Source organism: Papilio machaon, chromosome 7 (genome assembly GCF_912999745.1).
Source record: "Papilio machaon chromosome 7, ilPapMach1.1, whole genome shotgun sequence".
Taxonomy (NCBI): domain Eukaryota; kingdom Metazoa; phylum Arthropoda; class Insecta; order Lepidoptera; family Papilionidae; genus Papilio; species Papilio machaon.
Genome location: NC_059992.1, coordinates 2,834,388 through 2,857,731, shown reverse-complemented (window position 1 = coordinate 2,857,731; position 23,344 = coordinate 2,834,388). Strand labels below are relative to the sequence as shown.

Below are 23,344 nucleotides of genomic sequence, written 5' to 3'. Positions count from 1 at the left end.
TTAATTCAAAATTATTAAGTTGTTATTTAATTATTTATTAATTAAAAACCTCAATAAAAGTGTAAATTCCAGATAAATTTAATTTTATACATCTAAAAATATCACTCAAAAATAAAGCATTTTTTTATCAATTAATATTTTGGCAACATGCTTTTTTAATACTTTTATTTTCTTAATATACATAGAATAGAGGTAAAATATAAATAAAATTACAGCGAGCGTAAAATTGGAATCAAGTGTTATTTTTTACAAAACCCTTTTAGAGTTTTATTTTAATATCGTTAGTATTTATTTAAATAAAAAAAAACATATTATATCATCACAAAATCAAACATAAAGAACAATCTAAAATTTTATACAATGTTAGAGACCATTATCGCTTAATGTAAATTCTTTCTTATTTTGATTTCTAAGACGAAGTTATCTCAAGGGGTCAATTTAACACAAGTCTTTTGGCAACAAATTTTATTTTAATTAACGAAACAAACTTCGCATATAATTTGATAATATAACCACATTATAAATGTATTGTTAAATATGGCAAACTTGGACTAGTTATCAAAGATATAATGTGGCCAGAAAAAAAATTAAATAATTTTAATGCAATAAAATTAGTGTTTTATTAAACTTTAGTAATAAAAAAGTAACAACAATATTTGAAAATAGATCGCAAACTTTTGAAAACCAAAAGTAATGTTGACTATTTATTTCAAACGAGAAAAAAAAGCCTTCATGTAATGACTTTAATGACTAGATAAAAATATTTAAATCCAATTCATAAGCTTTTATAATTGTACTACTTGAATTTTTTGTACGAACATTTTTTTTTAATTATCCATTTAGGTCTCTAACACTTAGTTTTTAAATATTTAGAATCACATCATCCAATTTAATTACTCACAACCAATAAATCTTATACTAATTGTAAAAAATATTCAATATTTTAAATTTCATAAATAAATCGATAACAATAATAAAAAAATAACAATGAAATATTAATACAAAAAAAAAACAAAGGTGGAAATCAGGTACAAACAAAAATAAATACTTTGGTTTAAATTGGTTGCTATATGGCAACACTGTACGCCATAGATAATACAGATAAACACAATTTATAAAGCACGTCGCCCGTGTACTTTTAAAGGCAAGCATTGACAATATAATTTTACTCATGTATAAATTGTTTTTTTTTTTATTTGTTAGGGATACGATCCCTAAGATAAGACAATAAGCTTGCCGTCCCTTTTGCCAGAACGGCGTGGCGCGGTTGTCGGAAACAATTACCCATTAATTCGAGAGCCCTGAAAATAACATGTTTATTTTAATTGGATGATTTATTATTTTAATGAATTAGTTACTATTTTAATGAAGATTTTTTTAATGAATAATTTATGATTGGGTTGTTATCCGTTGTGAAAATAAACTCTGCATTTATTAACTGCATTTTATTGGCACTCACGAAAAGCAATGAACAAATGTGTAGGTTATGTGTATGAGTTGTCTTAATGTGCTTCCGGCTACTGTCAAAAGTCAACTGTCACTGTCATCTGTCAATGTCAGTCTTTACGTTCAACAATTTATTATTTTAACCCATCTCCAGTGAAGAACAAAGATTACGTTTTAAGATTACCATTGAACTATATTTTTGTCTAAATTTGAAGAGTATTAAGTTGAAATAGTAAATAGTGACTGTAATCTATATATATAAAAGAAAGTCGTGTTAGTTACACTATTTATAACTCAAGATCGGTCGAACTGATTTAGCTGAAAATTTATGGGAAGGTAGCTTAGAACTAGGAGACATAGGAACTTTTTTATCTTGTGTGCATTTTTTTTATTCCGCGCAGACGAAGTCGCGGGTAAGAGCTAGCTACAAATATTCAACATTAACAAGTGTCTCTTATTCTATTATGTTTTGATATAAAATATATACTCACCTCAAATTAGTAAAGTTACCAAGTTCAGGTGGCACTGTAATAATACTGTTATTTGTTAAATCTAGAACTGCTAATTTCTTCAATTTGGCTAACGCGTCGGAGGATACGTTAATTTCGGTGATTTTATTCTCTCCAGCTAGTAGAATTTCTAGATTATCCATATCATATACACATCGTGGTATCTTCGTAAATCTGTGTGAATATATGAATTACAGTATAATCTCACTAATCCGGCACTTCGATAGATCGGCACGTCCAATAATCCGGCACCTTCCGCCCACGCCTCCCTTTCCCTTTGCGCTTTGGTCGCACAGGTAAAGAGGGGAAAGGGAGGCGTGGGCGGAGGGTTACTGTGATTATTTCAAAACTAGATAATTACATATGTGCCTACATGTTAATTCAATTGTTCCATAATACATTACATACATTTATTCTCTCTATGAAATGCTTTATTTTATTTATTACCGATGACTTTTTCAGTATAACCCAGTAATCCGAACATTCCAATAATCCGGCACCCTCCGGTTTTTAATAGTGCCGGATTAGTGAGATTGCACTGTATTATCAATATTCAAGCTTTATAGCTCCTAATCATAGGCAGAGTTAATAATACATTGAAAATTAGTGAATCTACCCCCGTTTGTATACACTATGTAAATAAAAACTCACGCCTGGTAAACGAAAAGCACATTGATACATGTCGGGATTCGAACCCAGGACCCGCAGATTGCAAATCAAGTGTTTAACACCGAAGCCATTAGTAAATATTATTCTAAATACGATGTATCCGACTCGAAGGATCATAAAATACCACTATTGCTCACAGGTCCTTACAACTCAGTATTAGTTATCAATTTTCATTAATAAATTAACTTTATGTTTCATCATTACTTATTACGATTATTTTTTATTTTTGTCCATATAGAACATGTCAATCCCATAGTAGCTATTTCTCGGTCTATGAAATAAACTGACACAACCGTACAGCAACGTTTGAAGGATCAGAGGAAATAGAACGAATGAGTCCAATATCTGCCGAGTTGAGTTTCAGTGAGTTTCAAAGATTTGAGTTTCAGTGAGTTTCAAAGATTTGAGTTTCAGTGGGTTTCAAAGATTTGAGTTTCAGTGGGTTTCAAAGATTTGAGTTTCAGTGAGTTTCAAAGATTTGAGTTTCAGTGAGTTTCAAAGATTTGAGTTTCAGTGAGTTTCAAAGATTTGAGTTTCAGTGGGTTTCAAAGATTTGAGTTTCAGTGAGTTTCAAAGATTTGAGTTTCAGTGAGTTTCAAAGATTTGAGTTTCAGTGAGTTTCAAAGATTGGGATTTTAGACATTTAAATAGAATAATTAAGGAAGTATAATTTTGTTAAAGTATACTTACTTGTTGCATGAAATTACTAACTCCCTCAAGTGCTTCAGATTACCAAATTCCAAGGGCAAATCCATTAAACAGTTCTTGCCCAAATCCAGATATTGTAAATGTATACAACTACTTATTTCTCTTGGAATGCTTTCGATGTTGTTGGAGGATAATATCAATTGGGATAATGTATTTTTTATTTCACATATTCTGAACAAAAAAAATTTATATATAGACCGACAAGTATGTCTGACCTGGTGGGCATAAGTCAAACTAAATTATGACAACTCACTAATCCTAACCTGTCAATATGAAAAAATTGTCACAAGATCTTAGTTATACAGTAGCTGTCTTGACAACTTTCTTATAAGTAGGCCAGATATCCTTGTATGACTATATATTCTGTCTGTCTGATATCAGGGCCTGTGAAAAGGCGCTGTTTTCAAGGTAAGTTATGTCAGAAAAAATGTAAAATGAACGTAGAAAATGACGTAAAATAAAAAAAAACATGAGATGACAGCTAAAGTATAGGAGAGCGCTAATGAGGTAACATAATGTAGTTTGACTTTTTTCCACTAGGGCAGATATCATTGTCGTTTTATAGTTCAGTTAAAAGAAAAAAACAATGTAAATCTACTAAGATCTGAATCTATCTGTTTCTTAATTCTCATACTGTTATGATATGGTATTCAAATTGAACATTTTTTACGGTGAAGGAAAACATCGTGATGCAAACTGCACATATCTGAGAAGAAATTCAAAGATATGTGTGAAGTCAACCCGCACTTGACCACCGTGGTTGACTATGGCCTAGTCACACCTAACTTGGGGTAGGCTCCGAGCCCTTCAATGGGGACGTATAGTGAGCTGATGGTGAACTAATTGAAAGGTCACAAGAGTGTTGAATAAGTTGGACAAGTCTTTCAGATACTGGTTACATAAGTCTACTAACCCCAAGGGCACCTCTTTCAGTTTATTTTTTGATATGTCTACAATATGTACTTCCACACTAGCGGCAGTAGTGAAAACGTCCTCGGGTACTGACGTCAAATCTTTGCCAGGCAACATTAATGCTTGACTTTTCTTCAATGTAAATCTGAAACGTCATATTTATTACATTAACTAGCTGTCGCACGCGACTCCGTTCGCGCTGGATTAAAAAAAAAACTAATTAATAGCCTATGTATTCTTCCAGACCATGTTTCAATTTCAACAAAATCTGTTGAGGCGTTCCGGAGATACCTTCAAACAAACATCCATCCATCCATCTAAACATTCGCATTTATAATATTATTAAGATATAATTAAATTATTAAAACAATGGATACTTTTATGTGTAAAAGAAACGCGTTCGTAATACTCTTGGGATTGTTGTAACACTAATGGAGTTTTTATTACACTTAACGCGTCAAACAAATTGACCTAATGATAAGTTGTATTAATAAACATGACAGTGTAAGCTAGAGTTGTTTATTTAATACAAAACATCACTTAAAAACAAAAGAATTATTCAAAACTAGCTTTTGTACGCGGCTTCATCCAAGCGCAATTAAAAAAAAACTAAGTAGCCTATGTCTTCTTCCAGGCTATGCGATCTGTGTCAAATTTCAACCAGATCCGTTAAGGCGTTTCGGAGATACATAATAACAAACATTCATCCATCCAAATTTTCGCATTTATATAAGTTTATATAAGAAAGTGCGAGTGATTAAGAAATTGAAAACATTATATGGTAACGTAACTGTCGACGTCGGTTCCATCTGTGTGGAATAAAAAAACCTGAATTAGGAAGCTATGTGTTTTTCCACACTATGTTCTACATCTAATAAACATCCATCCATCCAAAACTTTCGCATTTATAGTAAGACTATAATACTACTTTCAATTTCTTCTCCAATAAGTAAATAACTTTACACATTAAAAGCGAATGTACTATAATTGCATTTATACGAAAGTAACGGTTTCATGTTCATGCATTATGATAAAATTAACAATTTTACTTTTGATTTCCGATTCATTACTTTCTTTTGTTGTTATAAATACCTATCTTTTGCTCCCGACTTCGTTCGCGCGGTTGAGTAGAGGAAAAATTTAGCAAGTAGCCTACGTGTTCTTCCAGACTATGTTCTATATCTGTGCCAAATTTCATCAAGGTCCGTTTAGCCGTTCTGTAGATACTTTCTAACAAACATTCATCCATTCATTTAAACTTTCGCATTAGATTAATCTTACTAATATTATAAATGCGAATGTTTGGGTGGATAGATGGATCTTTGAAGGTATCTCCGGAACGACTCAACGGATCTCGATGAAATTCGGCACAAATGTCATAGTCTGGAAGAACACGTGCGATACTAATTGTATTTTTTTGAATACGGCGCGGACGGAGTCGCGGGCGACAACTAGTATATTATAACTCTGTGTTACTAAGAAACGTGTAGACTTATAGAAAGAGATTAACTGGTATATTGAAAAAATATATCCACAAACAATAACAATAAAATCAGACAAAAATAAACCTTTAAACTAAAATAATTTGAATTGTACGTACGTACGTCTTGGCGTAATAGTATGTTAATTTTAAAAGCAAAATAATTTAATTTAAGTAATATATTTATCACTCACTTGTCCGGCCATTCGTTGTGTAATGTTTTGGTATCACTATCCACCTCTTCAGCGATGCGATCTCGTAAGTATTTCATCATCCTGTCAGTCCCCCCTCTTAATATATCCTGTCTGACAAATGACAATTTATTCCCATCCATACTTATGCTTTGTAGCTGCGATAACAGACCTAAGTTTCTTGGTAACCTGGAAATATGTAATAAGCATTGATCTAAAATATATATTTTTTTATATTACAAGGTGGCAAATGAGCAAGTGGCTACATGAATTCGCCGAAATGGCGAAGCGAACGCTGCCCATAGACATTCGCAATTGCAGATGCGGTGCCTACATTCAATTGACGAAGGAGGAGACGCACAAAAAGACTTTTACTTATTTATTTATACTTCTTACTAATATTATAAATGCGTTTAGATGGATGGATGGATGGATGGATGTTTGATCTCCGGAATGCCTCAACAGATGTTGATGAAATTTAGCACAGTTGTAGAACATTTTCTGTAAGAACATATACGCTACTTATAAAGTTTTTTTTAATTCCTCGCAGACGGAGTCGCTGGCGACATCTAATTTAACAATAAACTTAATTGAGGTCCCATGAATTTTTTCGGCACAACGATATGTTAATGATGAATTATCAAATGTCGAAACACGTCACTTCATTCTACTATTTGTCAAGCCAAATTACAAATGGCATTCACAATCAGACGGTGACATAAATAAAAGGGGTGGATAGAAAAGAAGAACTCACTTGTTTAAATTATTATTGGTTAAATCAAGCCTTTTCAGTCTTTGTAGCAATGATATGTTTTCTGGTAACAATTCAATTTTATTATCTCTTATATTTAAAACATTTAAATGTTGCATTTGATCACAGAATTCTTCTGTTATTTCCTTAATAAAATTATTAGCAATATAAATTTCTTTCAGCGCAGTACAACCATAGAAATCAGGTAATTTTTCTATATCATTGTGATTTGCATCTAAAATTTCCATTTTCCTTAGCTCGCCCATTGCTGGCAGATTCTTTAAATTATTATGACTGATATTCATTTTTCTTAATTCTAAAATTTTGTACATAAAATTCATTAACTTTATTACTCAATTTTTTTTAAATAAAATACATGTAATAATGTAATTAAGTATAATTCTAGTTTTTAATATGGCACTAAATATTACAATTGTGTTTAAAAGTTTCATAAAGTCAAATTATTTCATATTAAAACATACCTCTTAAATTAACAATATCAGGGGGTAACTCGGTCAGTTCGTTATGGGATAAATTTAAATCCACTAATCGTACTAAATACCCCATGCCAGGTGGGAGCTCCGTTAGCTTGTTATGTGAAATATCCTACAAAATAAAAAAATAAATTGTATAACATAACATTTTTTTATTAACATCTTTTACCAACTATTTAATATTTTATTAAAATATAAATCATACCAAAAATGTCAACATCACAAGGTCACCAAATTCAGGTTCAATTTTCTTCAGTTCATTGTGTGACATACTTAGCCATCTTAGTTCAGTTAATGTATAAAATTCTTTGGGCAACTCTGATATTTTGTTACGATCCAAACTTAAGTTAGCTAAGTTTTTCAATTCACCAAATTCTGCTGGCAATTTTGTCAGTGCATTATCATGAAGCTATAAAAAATATTGCAGAATTAAATTATAAACATGTAAAATGTAAACATTAACTGAATTGTAGAAATAATAACTAAAATCTTTTGCTACAAATTCCGGTCTACTTAAACCTATTATAGGTTTTTAGTACTTTGCTTGTTTAAATCAATTATTTTATAGCTAATTAATTAACAATGGTTTAGAATAAACTACTCAAAGGCTATTTAATAGGCTTTATTTTATTATTTACCTTGAAAGTAACAAGCTGTTGAAGAAGTTTAACATCTGGCGAAATTGTTTTTATAACATTAGAACTGAGGTCGAGAGTTTTCAATGGAACATCAGTCCACCAGCTATTGTTGTCCGATCTTGCAAAATCTACTTCTTTCGATTCTTCCAACACCAATTCGTCAATTTTCCAAACATTGTCAGGTACTAAAATACATCGTCAAGGAAAAATATTGTGGAGAGCATGAATAAAAAAACAATTTATTTAAAAATATAACCATACCTGTGCCCAAACCTCTGTTACAAAGACTCAACTGGCCCGTGCGTTTGGCTGATTTTATTAATCCTTTTGATAATTCATTTGCATCTGCTTCCTTATCTTGAAGATTGAAAACAGATTTGTTACAAACTTTAATTCTTGATTTAATTGGTGTACGACGAGACATCGTTATATTTAGTTAGGTTTTATTGATATTATTCAAAATACTTATATAAGACCACCATAGTTATTCTAAACAACGGTCACAATTAATTAAAGGACAAAAACAATCCAGTTATTTTATTGTTTTACACTAAAACTATGTAATCGTAATCGCACTCGCGTTGCGGTAATTCCGACCCCGGACCCCGCACTCCACCTCATACCTTTCTCCCCTCCACATGCTTTATCAATTCAACACAGACCGGCTGATTGGTATTGTGTTGCCATTATAAAAGTTGTTATTTCGTCGTACTTTAAATTTAAAAAGTAATTCGTATTTCGATAACAGAACTCTCCTAAACAATATTTAAGGACATCAAATTAAAAACCACTGAAATTGAAAATGTTATCATTATCTACACAGTAACTGTATATAAATAATGTGTTCTTTAAAATTATTTTCCCCGCTAATGCTCGAAATTCATTAAGGTGGTATCACCGTTGCTTTTTTTGGAAGTACAAAAAAAAACAGCACTGAAGCCTCAATGGCTTCGTATCATTTAGGTGAATAATATTAAAGAACCTATATTAGTTAGAAATAGCTACGTTTTCAAAGGAATGATCTCATAAAATAAAATATTAAAACACATAAGTTTGTTACCGACAAACCCATTGCAGAATACTACAATTCGTCGGTTTTCCATTGGGTCATAATTTTCGACTTGCATAATCCTCTGTAAAGATGTTACTAAGCATTAATTATATTAATGACCAAATTTGGTTACTTTATTTAATGAGTTTATTGTGGTATAATGGTAGGTATAATGAGGTTATTTATGGTTTAATGAGTGAGGTCTCTTAGAAAAATGTCTCAAGAGTGATAAAAGGATTTGATGTGGAAAAGTTGGACAGGAATAAATAATTATTATCCTATTTGGTTATCATCCTTATAAAAATTATCACTGTGTATCATTTACAAATACCATTGTAGAAAACTTTCTATGAATTACGAATTACTAAGGTTACATTTTTATATTGTTATTACCTTTTTTTATTGTGGAATAAAATTTTGTTAATACACTAAATAAAAATATACTTAATGTAGTTCTAGTTCTGGTATGTTTCATTTACATTTAGATTGGCCAAGTTATTATTATACAAAAATATGGATTGGCTATAGTACCGAGCTTTTTGAAAAGTCACTAAAATGTCATTAATTTGTCAGTTATACTTTTTTTACAACATACAATATTGTGTTGATGCTTTTGCAGATTTATTTTATAAAAAACTAGCTTTTACCCGCGACTCTGTCCGCGCGGAATAAAAAAAATATAGAAAACGGGGTAAAAATTATCCTATGTCCGTTTCCTGGTTCTAAGCTACCTGCCCACCAATTTTCAGTCAAATCGATTCAGCCGTTCTTGAGTTATAAATGGTGTAACTAACACGACTTTCTTTTATATATATAGATGGATTATTCTTTTACACAAATATTCTTTAATACCGACCGTTAATTATTCATTAAATATCAAACAATCATCTTTAAACCTCACCTATATTAAGCCGAGATGCTGTCAGATAATCTAAATTAAATCAACGGCTGTCAATTTTTCCGCGCGAAAACACAAATTAAAAAAAAAGAGAATAGTGATTTTTTTAATCTAACTTCTTATTCATTATTTACTAACATTACACAAATAAGCAAGGTCAAGATCATATCCTGTAATCTAAATCGAGAATGACTACTATTACTAAGTTCTAATTCGATAGTCTTCATTGCATTGTAAGAACTTTCTTCAACCCTCATTTGAGTCACACTTTTCAATTCACGAGCAATTTCTTCGTTGCTTTTCCAATATACTGAAGCCAAGGTAGCAAGACACTGAAAAATAATATTGGAAATAAACGTTAAAAAAATAAACATAGATTAGAAGCATACAGCATACAATACAATTTACGATGTTTAACTCTAGTGGATATAGGTAGCTAGTTATCTAGTCTAGAGTATTCTTAGGTCAAGGTGGGTAAGTTTGCTTATATTTTTATATACCCCAGCCATGCCATTAACATACATGCTACATAAAACACTAATAGTAACTCGTGAATAATTCATATATTTACTAGAACAAAATGAAATGGGTATAAGGATTTTTTTTTTAATTGAATAAGTACCTTGATTTTAATTACTCCGTTAACAAAATGTTGTTCATTGAGTTGAAAAGATAGAAACAGATTTGTGATTTCGTTGCCCTCAGAATCTCTGTATACAGTTGGTGAGGTCATAGCGGTGAACGACGCTGGTTCACCATTGACATACCAAGTCAGTCGTACCGCCGGTCGCGATCGACCCGATGTACAATTCACTCTGAGCTGATCACCTATCCTATAGTATGGACTGAACCCTGATATCACAGGGCCGTCTTCTGGTAAAACTAAATAGAAGAAAAATAATTATGTAAGCAAATTTATACTAAAAGTGTAGAGTTTCCACAGCACTAAATTCTTTTCATGTCATCAAATAGATAGTATGGTTTTCAGATATGTACAGGATAGGTTTTTGTATGTAGGATTTAGTTTCTAAATGCTATATGCACAAATTTTAATGCTAAAAACTTTAATAGCAGAACACAACAATGACAGCAATTAAGGCGCCTTATCTCAAAGACATTAAGTCTCCCTTTGTGTTTGTCAATCAACACTTATTATGAAAACTCTACACTGAGCGCCTCCATTAGCTAATTAACCACTCTGGTAGTAATAAGATACAAGTGATGTCTTACCCACGACGATCATATTGGCGTGTTCAGAGACTGTTGGAAAAAGCGGCTTCTCTCCAGACACCTCACATCTATAACGACCTGCTGTGTCCAGTGTGGCGGGATAAAGTGTTATGTGTGACGCCAACTCATCTGATTTCTAAGAACAGATAGTAAACACAAACTCACACAAACTTTTTAGTGGAGATAATGTTCGATATAGTGGTGCGATTTTTTATGCCATAATCGTAGTATTTATTCCTAGTTTTTTTTTTTTTTTTTGTTATAATTAAGAAGAAGTGGATATAAAAATTAAGTGACCAAATGTCTTCTATTATCTTTGCCTTTGTGAACATAAAAATTCCAATGAAATAAAGAAAATGTGGTCTTCTTACATTAACTTCAACTCCTGGTAAATAATACTTCCTATGTGGTTCAGGATCGCGCGGCACATGTCGAAAGAATTCTTGACCGTCTTTATACCATTTGATGGAATAAAGTACATCTTGCGGGCCCAGCTCCCAATGACAAGTCAATTCAGGTTGAGATCCAAGCTTTACGTGACTTGGTACTCGTAATTCTAGTAGTTTTAGTGACAACAAGCAATCTGGAAGAGAAATGTACCTTAACTAAGACATAGTATTGCAATTAATCTTTACGTTAAAAATAACACAACTGAATTTTAAGTATATCCGTAGTGTCTGATATACCTCAACTGATACCGACTACACAATAACAATAATTGTACAATACGATACAAAAAAGGAAAAGAGAGGACACGAAATTATTTTGTAATTGTTTTTAAGTTAGTTTTATTTTTTTCCTAATTCTCCGTAAAATTTTTACTGAGCCTGTATATATACTATAGTGTATATAACTGCCGATTTATTATCTTTTCATTGTACCCTATATAAAATGAATTGTTGTAACCATTGTTGTACGTACATAACTTTGTACTATTTCTGGTACATAGTTATTATTCTGCAGGCGTGTTGTTATTGTTTAAAAAAATGTATTATAAAATAATCATTTCCAAGAGAATAATGGTTCTGTAACAGAGACAATAGGAATTATAAGAAGTGTTCATATTATTCTATCGTGCGATATTAGCTTCTTAGTAAATATATAAAATTCCACCTTTAAATACTTATAAAGTAAATATGTTTTTAAACAAGTATTTCGCCAGTGGAAACTTACCAAAAATAAGTACAAATGTATAGAGAATTAATGTATATCTTGAAATCGTCATAGTTTAGAACGGCGTCGACAAATTTATTCATTATACACCTGGAAGCAAAGCATAATTACTCGTATCTCAATTAAATCTTAATTTTTTATTATTTTTTCCTGGGTCTACGACTTATTCAGAACTAAAACCTTCTTTTTTTATGTCGGTTAAGGACAGCATAAAAAGGTAACTCATCTGAACAAAATGAAAGTAAAGCTTACAAGAGTATGACGCAACGTAAGATATTCTCGGATTATTCTATCAACGGTCTACAAATTAAGATCGTCCCAAATTCGATCATGAAAGCGAACGATGATAAATGCTTCATTAAATTACTTTACGATTATAGCGAAATGTGATACATCTTTTCCTAAAAGGTTTTATAAGTGCCCGTTAGTAATGCAATAAAAAGAATTTATTCATTGTAATCATTAGTAGTACAAGATTCATTGCAGATTAATGATAAACTAGACTAGTAAAATAGCGATGTAAGTCCTAAGGTAATCTATTTTCAACCGACTGACGCCTAAAGGATATAGCAATGTTCACACAAATTATGATCATTTTTTATATTATCTTATCATTATTTTAATTGAATAATGAATGCGTCCTGCCCTAATAAAGATAATTAAAGTTACGCGACCTTATTTTGAATAGCACGTTGCAAAATGTCGTGTGGAAGACAAAGTTCTTAATGACATTTTATAACACACAAGAGAATAGCGCGTTTGACATTTAATATCCGCTTAGAAAATAGAATACATTTATGGAGTCGTGATACGTTAACAAGCATGTTGTAATATACTTAACGATTTTAATACTTAGTAGAAAAAAAAATTTAGACATTCATATTCTCAAGCATCAAGAACGTTACGTTGCGTTTTTCATAGGGGAAGTGAATACAGAAAATTATAGAAAAGCCCGAGACACTTAGCGCATCATACATAACTTAGTAGTAGATGTTCTTTACGTCTGCCTTCTGAAAGTTCCTAGAGCTTTCTGATAATATTTCTAGTGTACTTAATTGTGTAACAGTTGATATTACAATTAATAAAGGTTAATGATGAAAATATATATGAATCAAATCTAATCTAATCAATAAGCGAAAAGAGCAAACTGCTCAAGTGTTCGACTCTAGCTTTTTAAAAATCATAACTTTGCTTCTGACCCTTATATGCAAAGTCATATTTCTAGATTAAAGCCTGTAAATCCATAATTTCTCTTAACACTCATTTGTATTTAACAACTTATTTATTGGTCAAAACAAACCTTCTGAATCTCCTTAACGTCAATAAAAACACACTAGATTTTAGTAGTTAGTAGAACCATTACGCACAAAGAACATAAATAATAATTAAAAAATGCATATTCACCTTACGTAATATTCATTTTGAATTATCTTACATAACCACAGTTAAAATGTAAAATGTTATAATTACTCTGTTAATAATTTAAACACAACAATAATAGTAAACTTTTCCCGCGTAAACTAATGTCAACACATGCAGCTCCGAAGCGTGCGTGTTGCTTTTACAAGCAACGCTTTTCAAATAACGTAGCAGTTTGCCGTTCGTCTTCGAAAATATCTGAAAGCTCTGATTATCGAAGCTCCTATCACTACCAAATAAATCTTAGATGTTATTTATGTTAAACTAGCTTTTTCCCGCGACTCCGTCCGCGCGGAATAAAAAAAAAAAAAAAACGGGGTAAAAATTATCCTATGTCCTATTCCTGGTTCTAAGCTACCTGCTCACCAATTATCAGTCAAATCGATTCAGCCGTTCTTGAGTTATAAATGGTGTAACTAACACGACTTTCTTTTATATATATAGATGATCTAAATTAACTTTTAAAAATCTGATAATTGTCTAGATCCAGACATCGAATAGAAGTAAGGAAAATAGAAAAATTAATTTAATATTTTTAAAATGACGGACATCTTATATGTCACATATCGTATTTTAGCTCTACTTGTAACTGACAGGCGCTCAAATAGCTCTCTCGATACGATCTTTACCGATGATATTTTCCTAACATACTCATTCAAGTTATGATTACTTATATTATACTTATCTGATTAGGTACGTTTAAAGTAACGTACCTACGTTTAAGTTTCAAATTTTGTAAAACTTATAAAATGGTAAAATGTAGGTAAATTCCAGATAGGAAAGTATTTTGTTCAAAGTAAATGCTCAAAATGTAATCTAGGTCTACATGTTTTTACAGAAGTCGCAAATATGTTCTGAAGCATAGAGTAAGCTCATGTTAGTACAAGAATTAAAGTAGGTAATTCATTTTAAAGTTAAGATTACTTATCTTGACGAACTCGTGAATTATCGCGCAAAGCAATAAAACCGTAGAGCAGCCCATTGTCCGGCTAAAACGGCGCGGGCTCGGCATACTTACGTCACAGACTTATCACCCGTTGCCATAAATGTATTCACACTGCAAATTGATCTGGACACAATGCACGGGAGCACAGATGCTGGTACGTTCACCATGATAGTGGTATATCAAGGACAATCTCAACGTAGTATTAGAAGAGTTAATGTTTATTGATTTTTATGTACGAGGGACCAAAATATTCTTATTTCTAGAAGGTTTGATAATAAGGATTTTAAATATCATTTATTATTTTCACAATCAACATATGAGGTATCAAAATTTCACTGTTTTGAGTAGTTTGCAATTAAGAGTGATAATAAAATTCAAAAATTTCGGATAAAGTTGTCCGCATTATTCCGCACACAGCGTAGACATACCAGTTACCAGATTTAGCTGAACTTTTAGGTCTAACCAGAGATATTGTTAAGTATATGGTTTCAGCGTTATAATGTACTTAATTTGAATAAATGTTTGTTATTAAATTTATATTCTCAGTAAGCAACAGTTACATAAGCCAAGACTGGAGGTAAACTCGTCGTAAAGCTCTAGAATAGTACAAATTGTCAATTTCTTAAGTAAGTAATATAGAGTTGAATGCAGTTGATAACTATTTTACCTTTCTAAAAACAAAGTAACTCCATTGGAATATGTTTGTCGTTCTAGAATTGCGGTTCTCGGAATAACTTTTTTCATGTGCAAAAGCTTCTTTTATGAATTTGGTTTACATTTTAATAAATCAAATTCCATTATAAATGACGCATAATAAAATACAAGTTTCAAGTGTTTATTTGCATACAAATCAGCATCAGTTGTTCCGGCTAAGGTCCGCGTGCGGTTAACAAATATGGCTGATTACAATCTCTTTAAAATTGTAGCAAAAGACGAATGGCCACCGGCCACCAGATACCGAGATCTTAGCTATACAAGGTAGCGTGTGTGACTCATAGTTAATGCGCATTTCACTGAATTTAACTTTTAGTTAGTATATTGGTACCTACCGACGTTACATAAATTTTTCCAAAATAGGTCTTTATAATATGGTCTACAATTGAGGAGCGTTGGCAAAAACCGACGAATTAATTTTTTTTTGGAAAAGTTGTTTTTTTTTAATATGGCTTTTTTTAAAGTTGGTGGTTCACAACCAATTGGCATCTTAATAAAAAAATTCTTAAAACATGATTTATCGGTTTTTGTTCCGACGCTCCTCAAAAAGGGTTTTCTTTTAGTCTTATTCCATGAGTGTGGCCACGGAAGATCCCCTTAAACAATTGAAAATGTAAAATAGAAATAAAAACTACTTCGTATAAGACCATGTTAATGGTAGCTGCACCTCCTAGACCTAGCTTAGATAATTGGATGGTGACGCTCATGTCTTATTCTATCCTAACGAAACTAAATTAATTTGAATATTTTATATTGGATTTACATCAGTGCCAACCGAAGGGCACTTCCGATTTAGTAGTAGACAGACTGTACAATTAGTTTAAATTTAGATATATCTGTGTAATAAAACACGCACTCTTGAGGCAGACCGCCACCAAATGAGGCGATATTTTCCGTGCCAACAAATTTACAAGTTTTTGGGCTGTTTCGTTTGACGTTAATGTCATTAAAAAAAGAAACCATTTCTAAGGACTTGTGGTTACGAGTATATGTTTCACCATAAATATGTATCACCACAATGCTTCCGGTATAAATACTTCATTATTTATTGGTAAAGATCCTATTTTGCAAGCCTACACATAATAATGTTTCAATAACCGTGATTTTTAAAAAATCTGCGCCTGGCACTAAATTAAACACTTTCTAAGTTTTTTTTTTTATTATTATGAAAAGGCCCATTATGTTGCTCCCTATTTTATTTTCTACGCATCTATCACACACTGTCGGTCGGCATTTAGCAAGCCTGAAAACTTTGTCCTCAGATTTAATATTCAAATATACTAAGCGCCCCTATTTCTTTTTAATGCGAAGTCGTAGAACAAATGGCTTGTACACTGCCTTGACGTGAGCTGAAGTGGAAGAAATGTTCTGACGTCTTCGTTTCATCTTAATAAAAACACAAGTCGGTTCCCAGATTCATCATACCATCTTCAGACTTACAACAAGGTTGGAGATAAATTTACTCGTATTATAATGTTTTATTCGCTCATTCCAAGCCAGCCAAGTGCTCAGAGTACCTAGCTAGCAAACTATAAATTCTGGATTTTATATATTCACAAAATCAAAAAAATATTTATAACTACATATAGTGTTTCGTTTTAATGAATTTACAATTTATTTCCGTTTAGTTAAAGATAAACTTGTTGAAAAATGTATAACAATAATGTTTTGAATGTACCGATGAATTGATTTTTTTTTCAGATGTGGAATAAAACTTTTATTTACGGCATAGCTACAGCTCTGTGCTTCTACTGGGTTATTATGTGCGTGAGTGCTTCAAACTTTCGTTGTAAGCTTAAGCGCTACTCACACAAAGCAATGCAGACAGACCTGAATGGAAGACGGTGCTGGGACGATGTGAAGATCGGATCGTGCTGGGGTTACTGTTTGTCCTACGAGGTAAAGGATTTATTGTAGTTAAAAATTGATCTGTAAGTTAGTGTCTTATTAAACTACTAGGAGTTGTATGTAAATGTCCCACTAGAGGTAAAATAGTTAAATCCATAGTTCTATGATAGAATTAACTATTATAGATTTCGGACAGAAAATTAAACCGTCCAGTACTATTCATAGCTGTATATTTAGGTGTACGTACCGTGATGATAATGGTACACTTTAAAGGCTTCCTATCAGTGAAGAGGGTAGATACTTCATGTAATCCCTTCGAACAGTCCATGGACTATTTGTAAAATAACTATTTCTATTTCGTATTATTTCTATTAATTCCTACTTAACCAATAAGTTCACATTTAGATACATTGCCAGATATGCGAGCAAAGCATGGAAGTAAGAATGTGAAAGAGAAAGCAAAAAAAATTAAGATAATTTTATATGTTTATAGATCTCTCACTGGCAGTTCCCATACAAAGAATCCCACCATCCGGTATGCGTGCACGGAGAACGTCGTCCCGCCTCCGTAAAACTGCAGAACTGCGATCCTGGAGTACAACCTGGAACTGATATCTACCACTTTGTTGAGGCTGTTAACTGCAAATGTCAGGTGAGAATAGATATTATAGTTGACCATTTGCAATGTGTGTCCTATAAAGTATATAGTAGTTTAAAATGTGTATAATGATTGTAATAAAAGTCTATATAATTATTTAAAATGCCTATCACAAAATATCTTGTCATTTATATGATGTCTAAAAGTAATAAGAAAACTAAACCATTTTCACTTCTAGGTGTGTTCGTCTGAAGATACGAGTTGCGAGTGGCTACCCCCTGACTCTTCTCTGCTGGATGGACTTATCCTAAGAGAAGAATTAGCTGAAGAACTAGACTAGAAATCAGAAAAAAATTATTGCATTCTCTTGATAAATAAAATAAATGGTTTACATTGTTTACATACTAAATTACATTTGTGAGTTACACTTTACAATAAAACCTATGCACTAAGAATACATATAAATATTTGTTTTTTTACTTCCCTTTAATATTTTAGGAAATATTTCGCATTGTCGACTTCATAAGTGGAAAGAATTAATATCATTTAACTATGCAGTTAGCCGTCGTAGCATTAGGCACTCTTTGGCCTTGCTATTTTATTTCTTGTCGCGTCTGTCATGTCGTGTATGTGTATACTCTATGGTCGACTGCTGAAAGGTTGAAAGAGTGTCGTATTACTCGGGCTTTTAATTAAATTAAATTTAAATTACAATTAAATTTAGGCATACAATTTCTTTAATACTTTCCTACAATTATTTTGGAATACATTATTAAACTACATAGTGACCATGTGATTCATATATTGAGAGAAAGCTTTGAAAATAAGTGTTATGGAAAACATCAGTCATGTATATCTTTTGTGCGATTATTGCTTTTTGCTTTTTACGTGAAAGTTGCACATTGTATACCGATAAAACAGATTCGGTATCAGTAATAAAGGGTAACTCAACACCAGAGCGAAAAGGATGGAATATAAATCTTAATATTTATTTTACAAAGACACTTCCGTCTATCATACGAAAACCATCAGGTGCGGACGTCAGACTCAGGTGTGAAGCTATAATGAATTTCACAAAAGTGGAGACTTTCACCAAATACAAAGAAGGAATCGAGACATCGCTAAAAGAAGCCCCTCCAGATTACATACAACAAAGACTTATGAAAAATTTAAAAGCTTATTGGCTCAAAGATAATAGAATGCTCTCAAAAAATGAAAGGATTAATATTTCTACAATAATAGATAAAACAAATGGCACAATAGGAACAAGTATTAAATTGAAGAACATAGATTTGCCTGATGAAGGTAACTATTCCTGTGTTATAAAACAAAACCATGAGAAAAAATTAACCACAAAATTGGAAATCAAAAAGAAATTGATAGATGTCGAAAACTATGAACTACCTACTTTCACACCTTTATTTTCCAATATAGGGGTAAGTGATGAAATTGAAATAAATATTAAAACTACTCCAGAACTGAAATTTGAAGATATGACTGTTGATAGCAGCTTAAAGCCCCAAAATGTATCTATCACTCGCAAGCTCGAGCCTTTGTGTCAAAAATATGTTGGTATTGAATGCAGTGACCATTTGAAAGACAAATATGTGTACATCCCTTATGACACAACTCAGGCCATTCTAGAAGACAAACTTTCTAAAGCCATAAAAGTTACGCAGTTTTCAAAAGACATAAGTTCACATTGTGAAGGTTATGCAGTGCCAAGTCTCTGTTACTCAACATTTCCAATCTGTAGAGACCCTGAAACTATTAATCAAAATTTCTATAAGGAAGCAAGAAGACTGTTAAACATACCAAATGATCATGTAGATAATTTGCCAGATATATTATTTGAGAATTTACCTAAGGATTTTGCATTGAATGCAAAATCTAGTAAGAATTCAACATCCAATATCTTCAATTATCGCTATAACTCAACAGTACTTAGAAGAGTTTGTAAACAAGACTGTGAAATATTAGAAAATGAGTTGTGTCAAACTGAATATGCCATTGCTAAAAGACATCCTCACATAGGTCAACAATTGACACTGGAGGAGTGCCAAGACTTGCCAGAAGATGACCCTGATTGCTTGAAAATTGACATAGGCACTATGATGGTGTCAGATGATGAATGCTACTGGGAAGATGGCAGTGGATACTTAGGAAGAGTGAATGTAGCTAGTAATGGAATGCCTTGTGTAGAGTGGTCCATGCAGCTCCGTGTAAAACCTTCTGATTACCCTGAACTTACAGGAAGACATAGTTACTGCAGAAACCCAGGTAGTCTCAATACTCAACCATGGTGTGTTGTTGAAAAAGATGGAAAAACAGAAATACATATCTGTGACATACCCAAATGTGCACATAAAATATGGATATACATTTTAGTTATATTTTTACTTGTGACACTGATTATTATTGGATTAGTTGCCTGTCTCTGCTATAGACATAAAAATAAAGGGAATGCAGCAACAATACGAGATATAAATCTACCAAATGCTGATAAGAATATTTATGGTAACTCAAGATTAAATTCTCCAATTGAAATGAATGAGCTATTGACTAATCAAAATATAAACAATCAGCCACATTTATGTAGAAGTGTGAGAGGAAATGGCATACTTCGTGTTCCTCAATATTCTTTATCGCAAATTAAGTTTTTGGAAGAACTTGGTGAAGGAGCGTTTGGTAAAGTTTATAAAGGAGCCTTGAAGAACAATGGAGAAACTCAGTATGTTGCTGTAAAGGCTTTAAAGGAAAATGCTTCAGCAAAGACTCAAGCTGACTTTAGACGTGAAATTGATTTGATTTCGGAGCTCAGCCATGAGAATATTGTGTGTATAGTTGGTGTAGCGCTTAGAGAAGAACCGTTATGTATGTTATTTGAGTTTATGGCAAGAGGGGATCTTCATGAATTTCTTATGGGCCGAGCTCCACCTTCGGGAAAAGGATTGCCACCTATGAGATTGCTAAATATTGCATTTAATATTGCATCAGGCATGCAATATCTTGCCTCACATCACTATGTCCATAGGGATTTAGCTGCTAGGAATTGTTTGGTATCAGATGATTTTATAGTAAAAATATCCGATTTTGGTCTTTCCAGGGATATTTACAGTTCAGATTATTACAGAGTGAGTATTTTTCATTATCATTTTTAATTATAATTTCCGATTTTTAAGATATGAATAATTTTTGATGATACATATCTTAGAAATTCATTGTTTCCAAATATGATTAATGTTTCTCTCTTGTTCACTATATTTTTATTTCTTAGGTACAATCTAAAAGTCTCTTGCCAGTTAGATGGATGCCGCCAGAATCAATATTGTATGGTAAATTTACAACAGAAAGTGATATTTGGTCTTACGGAGTAGTGTTATGGGAAATATATAGCTATGGCCTCCAGCCTTATTATGGGTAAGAAAACAAAGCATCATAGTAGACTAAAATAAAAAGTTCCATCTTAAAATGGCTGGTTTATTTAATTTAAATTTTTTTAAGGAGGTTTTCCTTTCCTCCTTTGTGAGATATAACTGGCTGTTTGGTTTATCCTACTGGCTGGTTATTATAAATCTTTTTCGTGATTAGGTACAGCAACCAGGAGGTGATATCTATGGTGCGTGGCGGGGAACTGCTCGCTGCTCCCACTAACTGCCCGCCGCAAATGTACGCACTTATGCGGGAGTGTTGGAAACATACGCCACAACGAAGACCCAATTTTGAAGATATTGTTAACAGGTAATATATTTATACGCGGTTTATAGTTTGTTGTATTTTTCTATATTATGCTTGTAGTGTAATGTTGGGTAGAACCTGAATAGAGACCGAAATAATATTAACAGAATATGCGGGATCGCAAAAATTTTTTTTTTATATTACAAGGTGGCAAACGAGCAAGCGGCCACATGAATTTACCGAAATGGCAAAGCGACCGCTGCCCATAGACATTCGGAATTGCAGATGCGTTGCCTACCCTCAATCTACGAAGGAGGAGACGCACAAGAAAAGAATATTCCTACCTTCCTATGCATCTTCTCCTCCATCAAATCTCCTCCTCCTTATAAGGAAAGGATGGGAAGGGAAAGAGTACTAGAATTAGGCCTCCGGCACCACACTCATCAAACGAAACGCGGAATTATGTTGATTGAAATGATGGTTAATTGAGAATATACTACTAGATTACATTCTTTGTTAGTCGCTGGTTTATTTTCAGACACTAAAAAGTTGAAAACAGGCGTTTTTCTAAGTATAAATTCCATTGTATAATGTAATGTTAAAGAAATGTACTAATTGCTGTTTAATTATAACTGATACTGTATCATTATTCATTGGTATGTAACTATTGTCCGTATCAGACATGTAATTTATTAAATAATTACTATGTGTAGTGGAACAGCGCATCCACTTTCTCTTAATACCCATTTCTACTAACTATGCGCGTATTTAAATGTTATATGAACATTCATTTTAGATTACAAGAATGGATACAAGTTGGTGGTTGTCCGGAGATTGGTCCTTCGGAAGGTACATCTTGTGCCCATAGACCGACCACATCAACAAAGGATCAACAAGAACGGGCGCCTCTCTTACCACCACATTGTTCCTCTTCCAATGGTTCCCTAGCAACTGGGAGCTTAAAAAAATTCAGTGCAGCAAGTTCCAGTACCAAGGTAACAGATGATAATCGATCAACTTGCAGTGAAGTACCACGTTTAGCACCCAAGTCAAAGAAACATAGCTCGGGTTCTCTCATAGATGGGGATAAGGTTGGTACTAGAGACACAATTGTTAGGATACCCAACACTCATTATAGTAATGATATTTAATGCAGTATTTAACTTCTTAACACATTTACTGCCAACAAGTTCACATTTGTGACTCGAAGTGGCATTTAATGTGTTATTATGGATATAGGATATGAAGTTGATGGTTATAAAGGATTAGGGTGAGTGAAGGAATTAACACTCATAGTTTTTTATATTCTATTAAATCAGTTTATTCTGGAAACATATAAAAATACATTACGTTAAAATGATATTATTCCAAGCTCAATAAAATAGTTCCAACCGTAAACAAATTAAATAATTCTGTGTACAAGATATGTGTCTTATACTATTAATTACCTAACAAAATAATACATTCCAATAATTTGTTATAAATGTTTTGTACTAAAAGACATCAAAGTAGAATCACAAGTTATTGAGCAAGTTGTTTTAGAAAAAATTAAGCGTAAGTAGTTTCTACTTTTGTGTCTAGTGCTTTACAATTTTTTTTGTGTTTGTCCCATTTTTTTATCATTTAAAAGTACACTCATCACATAAACTTTGTTAGAATTATTGAAGTATTTCGTCATAAAAAGTATTAGATTTGGTTCCTACCTTTTATTTTATACTGTGGTTCCGGATAATTAAAGGATGACACAAGTTTGAAGTTAGTTTTTACTATTACATCTTATTATATATATATTTTTTGTTTAGTTATATAAGTTTGGATATACACAAAAAGTTTGTCTAAATCTTTCCATGTCCCAAGGTATTAAGAAATAAAAAAGTAAATACTGCATGAAATATTTATCTCTAATGTCCATTTTGTTATTTAACAGAAATTCTTATGGCGCTTTTTTCGGTACTTTTTACTTATTTTAATTAGTAACTTTAAACAAACTA

The 23,344-nt window shown here is 32.2% G+C and overlaps 4 protein-coding genes across 4 annotated transcripts; 2 read left to right on the top strand and 2 right to left on the bottom strand.

Annotated features, from left to right (window-relative positions):
* Positions 1-1,022: 1,022 nt before the first annotated feature.
* Positions 1,023-8,416, bottom strand: LOC106714115 (leucine-rich repeat-containing protein 40-like). The gene is made up of 10 exons (XM_045678550.1): positions 8,060-8,416; positions 7,799-7,983; positions 7,366-7,569; positions 7,149-7,272; positions 6,670-6,982; positions 5,919-6,104; positions 4,246-4,389; positions 3,315-3,503; positions 1,938-2,129; positions 1,023-1,301 (listed from the first exon to the last, which is right to left on the bottom strand). The coding sequence occupies exons 1-10, from the start codon at positions 8,220-8,222 to the stop codon at positions 1,193-1,195; spliced, it is 1,809 nt and encodes a 602-aa protein (XP_045534506.1). The 5' UTR covers positions 8,223-8,416; the 3' UTR covers positions 1,023-1,192.
* A 1,450-nt stretch (positions 8,417-9,866) lies between these two features.
* On the bottom strand, positions 9,867-12,854 carry LOC106714037. Its single transcript, XM_045678618.1, has 6 exons — positions 12,825-12,854; positions 12,151-12,240; positions 11,349-11,560; positions 10,978-11,113; positions 10,370-10,629; positions 9,867-10,079 (listed from the first exon to the last, which is right to left on the bottom strand). The coding sequence occupies exons 2-6, from the start codon at positions 12,200-12,202 to the stop codon at positions 9,867-9,869; spliced, it is 873 nt and encodes a 290-aa protein (XP_045534574.1). The 5' UTR covers positions 12,203-12,240; positions 12,825-12,854.
* Positions 12,855-16,937: 4,083 nt separating this feature from the next.
* Positions 16,938-18,024, top strand: LOC106714117 (glycoprotein hormone beta-5). Its single transcript, XM_014507063.2, has 3 exons — positions 16,938-17,128; positions 17,571-17,729; positions 17,914-18,024. Exons 1-3 carry the CDS (start codon positions 16,991-16,993, stop codon positions 18,013-18,015), a joined length of 399 nt encoding a protein of 132 aa, XP_014362549.2. The 5' UTR covers positions 16,938-16,990; the 3' UTR covers positions 18,016-18,024.
* A 381-nt stretch (positions 18,025-18,405) lies between these two features.
* Positions 18,406-22,683, top strand: LOC106714114 (tyrosine-protein kinase transmembrane receptor Ror). Its single transcript, XM_014507060.2, has 4 exons — positions 18,406-20,809; positions 20,953-21,095; positions 21,267-21,416; positions 22,150-22,683. Exons 1-4 carry the CDS (start codon positions 18,524-18,526, stop codon positions 22,502-22,504), a joined length of 2,934 nt encoding a protein of 977 aa, XP_014362546.2. The 5' UTR covers positions 18,406-18,523; the 3' UTR covers positions 22,505-22,683.
* The last annotated feature ends 661 nt before the right edge of the window (positions 22,684-23,344 follow it).

What these genes read in the sequence shown, in the direction of transcription:
- LOC106714115 (XM_045678550.1), bottom strand. Translation starts at nt 8,222, where the DNA reads ATGTCTCGTCGTACACCAATTAAATCAAGAATTAAAGTTTGTAACAAA. An exon ending in TGATATTGTTAATTTAAGAG is followed by an intron (nt 6,983 to 7,148) that starts GTATGTTTTAAT and finishes ACAAAATTTTAG; the next exon opens with AATTAAGAAAAATGAATATC. An exon ending in CACAACGAATGGCCGGACAA is followed by an intron (nt 4,390 to 5,918) that starts GTGAGTGATAAA and finishes ATGACGTTTCAG; the next exon opens with ATTTACATTGAAGAAAAGTC.
- LOC106714037 (XM_045678618.1), bottom strand. Translation starts at nt 12,202, where the DNA reads ATGACGATTTCAAGATATACATTAATTCTCTATACATTTGTACTTATT. An exon ending in TACATTTGTACTTATTTTTG is followed by an intron (nt 11,561 to 12,150) that starts GTAAGTTTCCAC and finishes TTTCTCTTCCAG; the next exon opens with ATTGCTTGTTGTCACTAAAA. An exon ending in TACCAGGAGTTGAAGTTAAT is followed by an intron (nt 11,114 to 11,348) that starts GTAAGAAGACCA and finishes ATCTGTTCTTAG; the next exon opens with AAATCAGATGAGTTGGCGTC.
- LOC106714117 (XM_014507063.2), top strand. Translation starts at nt 16,991, where the DNA reads ATGTGCGTGAGTGCTTCAAACTTTCGTTGTAAGCTTAAGCGCTACTCA. An exon ending in GTTACTGTTTGTCCTACGAG is followed by an intron (nt 17,129 to 17,570) that starts GTAAAGGATTTA and finishes ATATGTTTATAG; the next exon opens with ATCTCTCACTGGCAGTTCCC. An exon ending in CTGTTAACTGCAAATGTCAG is followed by an intron (nt 17,730 to 17,913) that starts GTGAGAATAGAT and finishes TTTCACTTCTAG; the next exon opens with GTGTGTTCGTCTGAAGATAC.
- LOC106714114 (XM_014507060.2), top strand. Translation starts at nt 18,524, where the DNA reads ATGTATATCTTTTGTGCGATTATTGCTTTTTGCTTTTTACGTGAAAGT. An exon ending in GGCCTCCAGCCTTATTATGG is followed by an intron (nt 21,096 to 21,266) that starts GTAAGAAAACAA and finishes TTTCGTGATTAG; the next exon opens with GTACAGCAACCAGGAGGTGA. An exon ending in TTTGAAGATATTGTTAACAG is followed by an intron (nt 21,417 to 22,149) that starts GTAATATATTTA and finishes CATTCATTTTAG; the next exon opens with ATTACAAGAATGGATACAAG.